This window comes from Poromitra crassiceps (genome assembly GCF_964638095.1).
Source record: "Poromitra crassiceps genome assembly, contig: HAP1_SCAFFOLD_1620, whole genome shotgun sequence".
Lineage (NCBI taxonomy): Eukaryota > Metazoa > Chordata > Actinopteri > Beryciformes > Melamphaidae > Poromitra > Poromitra crassiceps.
Window position 1 is genome coordinate 1 of NW_028150793.1, and position 10496 is coordinate 10496.

Here is a 10496-nt window from a genome sequence, read left to right on the forward strand (position 1 = left end):
AATTTAGGAGAAGGCACATAGAAAATTAATTAGATGACCGAGATGCTCGCGACGCATCCCAATACAATGCAACCTCTCCCACCGCTTTAAAGTTCTCCCTATTAGCTCCTATAGCTGCTAAGAAATCAATATATTCTCCTCTTGGTTGGAGAGAGAGAGAGAGAGAGAGAGAGAGAGAGAGAGAGAGAGAGACCTTCTGGAGAAGAGTGTGCGTTTAGTTTGTGTGTGTGGAGGGGGGAGGGGGAGATGTGTGGGGGGGGGGCATTTTGATCGGATGCAAAGCGGCAGAATTCTCATTAAGTTTCTCCCCCCTTGCGCTTGAATATATTAATGCCTCTCTCTCCCCTCTCTCTCCCTCTCCTCTCATCTTTTCTCATTCTCTCCCTCCCTCCTTGCATTATCTCTGGCGCGCGGAGCTCGAGCCGACACCGGGAGACTATCTTACAGGCGTGCGGGGGGAAGGAGGAAACACTCGGTGTAGCCTATGTGTGTTTATGTGCGCGTGTGTGTACGTGTGAGTGTGTGTGTACGTGCGTGCGCAAAGCCAATGGGATGAAGAGTTGATAATAGATGCAAATTATCCCTGAAACCGACACATACACACACGCACATACACACACCGGCCAGGAGAGAGGGAGAGAGAGAGAGAGAGAGAGAGAGAGAGAGAGAGAGAGAGAGAGAGAGAGAGAGAGAGAGAGAGAAAATATGAAACAACTCATTTGCAGAGGAGTAAATCACGGAAAAGCCGTTTGAGAGCGCGACAGCCAGGCTCCCGTTTACAGCAGCTACACCGGAATTGTGATGCGCACGAGCCCTTCCTCCTCCTCTTCTTCTTCTCCTTCAATTTCTTCTTCTACGCTGGAAATTTCATGGAATCGGGGTGATTGTGGCTGCAGTGGCTGGCTGCCGTTACCGTTACGCACATCCCAGCCGGCTCGCTTGTTGTGGTGGCCGTGAGGGAAGCACACAACAACGGTCACCGATTACCGGTAGCCGAGCAGCCTCTCTCCCCCCCCCCCCTCTCTCTCCCTCTCTCTCTCTCTCACTCTGCCTATCTCCCCCCCTCTCTCTCTCTCCTTGTGTGTGTCTGCCTGGAGCTGCACGGCAGAAACAGAAAAAAACATTCACTGCGTTTGGTTCCTTCAAGAAACAGAAGAAAAACAAATAATAACAACAACAAAGATGAGCTCGTATTTCGTCAACTCGCTGTTCTCCAAATATAAAAGCGGGGACTCGTTGCGTCCGAACTACTACGAGTGCGGCTTCTCTGCGCAGGAGCTGGCCGGCACGCGGCCCACCGTGGTGTACGGCCCCGGTACCGGCGCAGCAACTTTCCAGCACGCCGCGCACACTCAGATCCAGGACTTCTACCACCACGGCGCGTCCACGCTGCCCAGCAACCCCTACCAGCAGAGCCCCTGCGCGGTCACATGCCACGGCGAGCCCGGCAACTTCTACGCAGGATACGACGCGCTGCAGCGGCAGACGCTGTTCGGGGCGCAGGGGGACGCGGACATCTCGCTGCAGTACAGCGACTGCAAGCTCGGAGGCGCGCCCGGGCTGGGAGGCGAAGACGCGGATGGGACTGAGCAGAGCCCCTCGCCGACGCAACTCTTCCCCTGGATGAGGCCGCAAGGTGAGGGGGGGGAAAGAAAAATCAAATAACTGTAGTTTAAGCGAGGGAAAGATGGCGGTTGTTATTTATTTATTCGATTCTTCTTTTCTCCTTCAAATAAGAACAAAAACACAAGTGTCCATGTTGGTGAACGAGCGTCAAAGCAAGCCCTGCTGCTTTGCGAGGAAAAGGCAGGCTGTATGAGACAGAGAGAGAGAGAGCGAGAAGCGACACACACGAGAGAGAGAGAGAGAGAGAGAAAGTTGTGGGAAAAGTCTTAAAACAGATAGGGGCAATTTAAGAAGGGCAATTAACTCAGGACGCGTTTCCTGCGTTCAAAGCGAGAGACAAAAGCGTTTATGGTTTTATTGGCAGCACCAAAACTTGTGAATGACTTCACAGTGTAATGACCCCCGCCATATAGCCGAGCAGCAGAATGGACGGCTAGAGGGAGAGGAGGAGAGCAGAGAGGAGAGGAGAGATGGAGAGGAGAGTATGAGAGGAGAGGAGGAGAGGAGGGTAGATGAGAGGAGAGGAGGAGAGAGGAGAGGAGAGGAGGGGAGAGAGACAAACGGGAAAATAAAGAAAGACAGACAGAAAGAGGTGAGAAAGAGAGGGGGAGAAGTGAACCCTAAAAGCCCCAGAGAGAAGAGAGAGAGGCGAGGGGACCCAGGGCAGAGCGAGACCCTGGAGAAGCAGAGGCAGGACACAGAGAGGCACTGGAGAAGCAGAGGGGGATAGCCTCATTCTCCAGTCTGACCCGGGTTAAACTTTTACTGCCCTCTGCTTTTACGACTCGCCTGCGGTCTCTGGGATTATTTGGCTACACGGTGGCCGTTTCCCCACAGGGTTAAAGCAGGGTTAGGTGTGTATGTGTGTGTGTGTGTGTGTGTGTGTGTGTGTGTGTGTGTGTGTGTGTGTGTGTGTGTGTGTGTGTGTGTGTGTGTGTGTGTGTGTGTGTGTGTGTGTGTGCGTGCGTGTGTGTGTGCGTGCGTGCGTGTGTGTGTTGGCGGGGGGGGGGGGGGGTCTGGAGACCATAAAAAGGGTTTGTATTTAGGGTGTAGCACTGTTACATGCAGGCAGGTCGTGTTGTTTCTCAACGTGCAGGCCTCTGATCCAATAAGAAAATATGTAAAATCATAACAAACCGCGTGAAGCAGGTTCCATGCTGAATGAAAAGAGGGGTTGCTGTGTGTGTGTGTGTGTGTGTGTGTGTGTGTGTGTGTGTGTGTGTGAGAGAGGGAGAGAGAGAGAGTGAGAGAGAGATAGAGAGAGAGAGAGAGAGAGAGAGAGAGAGAGAGCAGTCAGTGGTCTTTTGTGTGTTTATGGTGCCAGATATGAGTATGCTGAAATTCGACCCCCTTCCGATCATCAATTAACCGCGATCATATTATAAATCACTGTCCCATGCAGGATAAATCTGAGATTTTTTTAATAGGGAAACCGTTGTTATAATTGATAGCTTAAAACCTATACCACAACAAGATTGATCACGCAAGATGGCGTTTTTGTTAGAGACACAGATAGAGAGAGAGGGAGAGAGGGGAGAAGGAGAGAGAGAGAGAGAGAGAGAGAGAGAAAGAGAGAGAGAGAGAGAGAGAGAGAGAGGGAGCAGTGTGAAAGGATTGACATGTATACTAGCCTATTTTGTTTGAACCCATATATTTTGTTGGGCTGTGTGTGTGTGTGTGTGTGTGTGTGTGTGTGTGTGTGTGTGTGTGTGTGTGTGTGTGTGTGTGTGTGTGTGTGTGTGTGTGTGTGTGTGTGTGTGTGTGTGTGTGTGTGTGTGTGGTTTGCTCGTGATCTTGTAGGCTGTATTTTTTAAAGTGGGGATTATGGTTATGGCCTGTACGGGACTTTTGTGGCTTCATGATTAGCCTGCGATCATAAAAGAGAGAGAAAAGGGGGGATTGGGGGGGGGGCTGATTCACCTCGAGGCTGCAGCTGCTTTCTCCCTCTCTCTTCTTGGTGTTTTTATAAGACACACATGTCTCTAATATGCCGCTTATGGGTCCCCATATCTGTTTTTATAAGACTCTGTGCACTTGCAGTTTCACTGCCTTCCAGTAGGTTATGTGTTTATTATGCGGGTGCATCCTTACTGTAGGCTATTGGTGGATCGCTGTTTGCGCGGCCTGTATATATACTGCCCGTAATTCATATCAGCGAGGCCTGTGTTGTATTTTCCTAACACTTGTCTCCATGCTCCCCTGTGCTGTTGCGCCTTTCCAATCCCTTCACCTCCGCTTTATATATGGCCGGCTGCACTCATACAGTGCGTTCCAAACGACTTCTTAAGAGTTTAGCCTTTACGAATGATGACAGCGATTAGTGCTATGATGAATGCGCGCATTTTTCAAACAGTATATAGTTGATCCTACATGTGTGCGCGGCCGGGGGGAAGCTGCGCGCAGAGGCCAAAAGTCGAGTCAAAACAGGAAGCCAGACGTGCCAAACCGTGCTGCTCGCGCACTCTGCTGCGGGCCAGGAATGCTTTGGACAGGCTGTGTGCGCGCAGGCGCATGCACGGGATATCGTTTTGTTCACCGTGTAAATGTATTATTTAGTAATATCAGGAAAAGACGCATGGCGCCTGCGCTCCGAGCGACGGTTTCAAACAGAAAGAAGGAAGGTGCGCAGCGGTGGAATGCGTTTCCTCTGAAATATGTACAGTTAACGAGGGGGTGCGTTTCATAATTTGTGTTATAACGAGGGATCTCATGCTCCTCCACCCCCTCTCCACCCCCATGCCATAAACCCCTGAGCGGAGGAGCTGTGTGAGAGTAACCTACTTACTGAACACGTCTCCAATGCCTCTCTAAACCCGAGAACACTGTTTTACGACTGAGTGTTGCTGGACCTAATAAAGCATTCTCCCCATAGCTTAAAAAGGAGAGGCATGTTAAGAATGTGATATGAATGTACTTCTGTAATGACGTCAGTTTTTTTTAACGCTCCAAACATTCGCGTCCTCGTCTAGTGGAAACATTGCCTCTCCAAAATGTCAACAGACTTGTTTCAGTTTATATAGACTTAATTGGTTTCTGTAAAAGGTTTCGTAATGTAATGGCTTTGTAAAGGTTCCAATTAGCCAGTTTCATATTTAATTAGTTTTTTATTATAAAGTCTTGAATTAGTTTTCCAAAGGTTTCATATCTAATTCGTTTTATATATTTTTTTAATTCGCTTTCATAACTATAGCGCCTTTTATAACCTCAATGTTTGCAGAACTATATTTCTAAGCCACCGATCTTCAACTGAAGCAAAACCATGAACAATGCTTAAAAGTGGAGTTAAGATGTTTTCACTCGACAGCGGCTCATTGACTTATGAACAAATTAGGCTTTTGTTGATAGGATGTTTAAACTATATCTATCTATATACGGCTGTCTACACCACAACCACATTCCATGCCATATATTAGTTTGTACCTATAGCCTAGGCCCTATAAGATACGCTGTGCTGCTGTGTCTCAGCGGGCAGAGCATGGACTCTCGCCGGGCTCAGGGCTCGACATCACCATCAGCCCTTCCGATCAAAGTGTCGCGGCTGCCATTTTATCCTGAAAAAAGTGTTTCCCATTTCCCTTAACTGACGAGCTGCTCGGCCTAACAGGCCGGTGACAGCAGCGCCCACTTCCCCCCAGTCCACACAGAAAATCACGGCGCCAGCCCTCTGACAGATAACACATACAAGGCATTTGTATAGGCCCGCGTGTTTCCATAGAGCCTTGATTGTTTTTCCAAATCCAATGCTGAGACTGAATGGACTTCCTTAAATGTAGAAGCCCCCTCGTGGGAGTTTGGATCATTGGAGATATTGCACTAAAATAGTTTTCCATAACGTTTACCTGCCATGTTTGAACCCATAACATAATGGCATCAGCACAGAACACGCAGGTCTATATGTGATTAGGACTAACTGCATTTCCATGGAACTCGTTGCCCTCTCCCTTAATTCAATCCAGAAACTTTATTGTCCTGCATGGAGGAGGGAGGAGGGGTTTGGTTTGCAGCCAGGGGTTAAAATACAAAAAGACGCCAACAAATCAGATCAGCGTATAGCACGCACGAGCAAATAGCAGCTGAGCCATAGCAGAGGGAAATGTAAAGTTTACAACCTAGCTGCGTCGTCCTCTCAACTGTCTTATAGACCCCCCCCCCCCCCCAAATAAAAAAATCTCAAATAACACATGACAGCGACATGACTAAGGGTCTACTCTGTGAATGTTCCATGCTCTTTGCTTTCATCCTCCAATAAGTTGTTCACCATCATATTACCAATACACAACCTCATATAGGATTATGTAAAATTATGCATTCTTCCTACATTTTCTCACCGTATAAAAAACAAACACCTTCGATACGACTATGGAATTATTTTTCCACAAATATTCTTACTAAATCTATCACTTCATGGGGCGACATATTGAAATATTGTAACAACAATGCGCACTTGTTTATATGTCGCACTCTCTCCTCTTCTTGCCATAACACACTTTAATTCTCGTAATTCTCTCTCTTCTCATTCTCGTTTCTGACACTGCAGACATCAGGATGATATGTTAAATTTGCGTGTGTTTTTGCGCAGCGTATGTGCGCTTATTTTGTCTCAGCCGGCACTTCTGCTCGTTTCCCCCTTTATACATGCTGAATGCTGATCGTATCTGAATTAACTTTTAATAAATGTTTCAGTAAATTAAATTAATATAATAAATAAATAAATACATAAATAAATGTCGCAGCATTGCTTTTCTATGGTCTACGAGTTACCCTTTCCTTCTGCATAATACAGTTTGCCACAAGCTGTTTTAGATTATTTTAAATAGGCTATATAGGTTACGTAAATTAACATCACATCGTTTGTGTGGAAAACTGTAAATTTGAATTTGAACTATCGAATGATCTATCTATCTTAATTTACCCCGCTTCAATTGCCAACACTTTCTGTTATAATATGCTGTATTTGAGCTCTAATGACAAATTAGCATATATTTATTGACAACATTTCTATCATGGGTGTCTATGTTTGGAAAATGCATCGTATCGTCCAGTGATAGCCATACGGAAAGCGCGCCTAATGTGAGTTCAAATACAGTAAAAAAACAAAACAAAAACAACATGACAAACTGCCTGGGTTTCATAAGTTTGCTTAATTTATTTTTCTTTTCTTTTCTTTTCTTTTCTTTTCTTTTCTTTTCTTTTCTTTTCTTTTCTTTTCTTTCTTTTCTTTTCTTTTCTTTTCTTTTCACCATTTCAAATTATAATTATTATAATTATTATAATTATTATAATAATAAGAATATTAAGAATAATAATTATAATAATTATAATAATTATAATAATTATAATAATTATAATAATTATAATAATTATACTTATTATAATAATTATAATTATTATAATTATTATTGTTATTATTATTATTATCATAATCTCATTCGTGAAGCTTGCTGTGCAGGGCTTTTTTTCCAATGCGTTTGCTTCATCAAATATTTATCGGTCTGCTATCATTTCTGTAAAATATCGTGCATGATGTGTGTGTGTGTGTGGGGGGGCATGTTCGTATGCGTGCGTGAGAGAGAGTGTGGTGTGTGCGTGTGCGTGTGAGTTTGTGTGTGTGCGTGCGTGTGTGTGTGTGTGTGTGTGTGTGTGTGTGTGTGTGTGTGTGTGTGTGTGTGTGTGTGTGTGTGTGTGTGTGTGTGTGTGTGTGTGTGTGTGTGTGTGTGTGTGTGTGTGTGTGTGTGTGTGTGCGTGATCACATCTGACTGGCTGGCGAATGGGAGTTCATAATGGGGAGAAGAACGGGAGTTTCTGTGTTTCTGTAATGTTGTTAGCTCGTGGACTCTGGGTGAGAAAGAAGATATTTGGAAAGTTTGTGCGCATGCCCAGCTGCCTGTGCACTCCTGAGGGTAAAAAAAAAGTCACATTTGAAAATCCACACATGATTTCATATAGGCTAATTTTTAAACCGTCAACAATATTTATTTTTCAGATGTATCCCAACATCATGTGAAAACATGTGAAAAGCTAAAGATGTTTATCCCTATGGATGAGCTAGCAACCCAATTGCCAGAATAAAATGTTGGCAATGTAGAATCCACGGAAATGTAAAATATGCCGGAAATGTAAAATATGCTTTTTTTTATACCGTTGAGAGTCCTCCAGGACAGACAGCTCTTCAAGTTACTTGGCCGAGCTGGCTTCGCCCTGCACTACTCGGTTACCGACCCGCGCTCAGTTGGCGTGACCACCGACTTGGCCCGGTAGTGTGACTCGCAAAGCATTACTTACATACCAGAACGGTTTGGATCGGTAACATGTCGCGGGATGGCGGCTCAAATCGGTGTTCAAGTAGGCCTAATAGTCAAACAAAACAACGGTTGGGTTTAGGCAACAAAAGCAACTTGGTTGGGTTTAGGGTTATGGTTTGGGTCAGGAGCTGTTAGTCGGGAACGATACACCGCGAGGTGGCCTCCAGACTCTACGACGTGAATAACATAAATTATTCTGATTCTAGAAACGTACAATGGTGACATTTTGGATCTGGTGACATGTGCTATAGCTTGCTAGCTGTTAGCTATGCTATGGTGAAATGCATTGCTCGGTCATTGAGAAATTTTGTTTTTCTGTGCTAGCAGTGCTAGCAACGTATGTAAATAGCTATTTCATAAGAACGGGCCAGGTTATCTTACGCAAATAGCGTTGCACAGAATCAGATTACGTCCGACTAACCAGGTGTTCTGTCACTACCCGATCTGCGCATGCATGAGCGGGTCCGCCATCTTGGATACCTATGTACGGCTACCCCATAGACATAGAGAACCGCAGGGATCACATATTTTTGTAGGCTTACCCAGAAATCGCCACCATGTTGGTTCATAAGGGGAAAATAGATTTAGGATTTAGGTTAAATGCATGAAATAAGGTCGGTGGTTAACAAACTTTTATGGGAGTGGAAATTTGTGTTCAGTATAGGATAATCTTCATGCACAAATGAGGACCACTTTTATGACTTTTGAAGCATTTTCTGAAAATTGTGTTAAAAAACACAGTCACGCTTCAAAAGTGATAAAAGTGCTCCTCGTTTGTGAAGACTATCTTGCTGAACACAAATGTACACTCCCATAAACTTTTGTGAACCACAGACCATATCTCATTCATTTAACTGAAATCCCCATTGTAAAATCCCATAGGCTTTTCCCTTACGAACCAACATGGCGGTGATTTGCTACTTCCGACACATTCCTGCTGTACTCTATTTGGACAAACCCTATTAGCATTGAGTTTGACTACCCAATTTGCATCCCCTGGCCAGTTTGTTTACTTAGCAGTAGTTATTCATTTGAGTTTCCTACCGTGACTGATTCAAACTGACAAATAATAAACTGTCAATGTAGCTATCTGGAGTTAGCCTATCTGAAACATAACGAGCTAGATACCTAATGGGTGTAAAGTTGACCGACTACTTCCTGTGCTGGTTCAAAGGTCCCCCCACCCCACCATAAGCGGCGGTCTGTGTGTGTGTGTGTATGTGTGTGTGTGTGTGTGTGGTTTGCTCGTGATCTTGTAGGCTGTGTGGAGACAAAGTTCTAATAAACAGTGTAGTAGGCCTATTTACTATGATTTTGACTATTTTTGATGCGCGGAGCAGCCATCTTGGATTTTTGAGGTCGGGGCTCCTGAGGCTCCCCCAAGTTTGGCAGAGAAAATCAGAGCACTGGTGGTGTCACCGTCGGAGCTCATGACCTTTGAACCGTCACATTCCCATTTCCCAGTTTTAATGGAATGGCCCCAATAGTTAACATCAAGGCTATCATTAGCTCGCTAGCTCCTAGTGTTAGCTACAGACAGCTAAGACTAGCTGCTAAACATTACTGTTGACATTTGCGCTTTGCACGGATCGGATAGAGATGTTTGTCCAAGTGAAGTCGCTGTACGTAGCTGTGCAAGATGGCGGACCTGCTCCCGTCTCCATTGTGCAAATTGCGGAGGTGCGCAGATCGGGTAGTGACAAGCTCTACCATTAAACAGGGGCTTTAAGCAATAAGCAAATAACGCTGAATGTATTTATCACTTTATCTCTCTAATGATGTCACCCCTCCCCCCCCCCCCACCCCCCCTACTCCCCCCTGCACTCTCCCCCCCAGCAGCTGCGGGCAGGAGGCGCGGCCGGCAGACCTACAGCCGCTACCAGACGCTGGAGCTGGAGAAGGAGTTCCTGTTCAACCCCTACCTGACGCGGAAGCGGCGCATCGAGGTGTCGCACGCGCTGGCCCTGACAGAGCGGCAGGTCAAGATCTGGTTCCAGAACCGCCGCATGAAGTGGAAGAAGGAGAACAACAAGGACAAGTTCCCCAGCAGCAAGAGCGAGCAGGAGGAGGTGGAGCGGGAGAAGAGGGAGAAGGAGCTGCACGACGGTGGGGAAGGCGCGGGGGCGGGCACGGGGGCGGGCGCGGCGGGGTCACAGGCCGCCGTGAGTGAGGACTGCTGTGAGAAACCCAACAAGCAAATGTAGGGAGAAAAGGCGAGAACATGTTGGGAGGATGAAGAGGAGCGTGTAAATGATGGACAGGACATGGCAATACGTTATCACTCCTGACCCGTCAAATACAGCTGTTTGGTCAGAGCCCCTTGGCATCACTCTTTTTAATGCACTGGCTACCCTCTTTCCTCATTTTCAACACCATGAGACCGTAGTCAACAACTTGTGTCAGGATTATGGTTAGGCAACTAAAACGACTTGAGAAGTAGGCCACTTTGAAAATGCTGGGGAAGGAACCCCAGTCATCGGCCTCAAAGGGAAACGTATCTGCCACCCCGACCGCAACGCCCTTACTGGCCACGTTTTATTTAATTGTCACACTCCCAATTTCAGACAT

At 46.0% G+C, this 10496-nt stretch overlaps 1 protein-coding gene across 1 annotated transcript; it reads left to right on the plus strand.

Moving 5' to 3' along the window:
* Positions 1-1182: 1182 nt before the first annotated feature.
* hoxb8a (homeobox B8a) lies at positions 1183-10132 on the plus strand (the record flags this gene model as incomplete). Its single annotated transcript, XM_083664457.1, has 2 exons — positions 1183-1636; positions 9765-10132. 2 exons carry the CDS (start codon positions 1183-1185, stop codon positions 10130-10132), a joined length of 822 nt encoding a protein of 273 aa, XP_083520583.1.
* Positions 10133-10496: the final 364 nt, after the last annotated feature.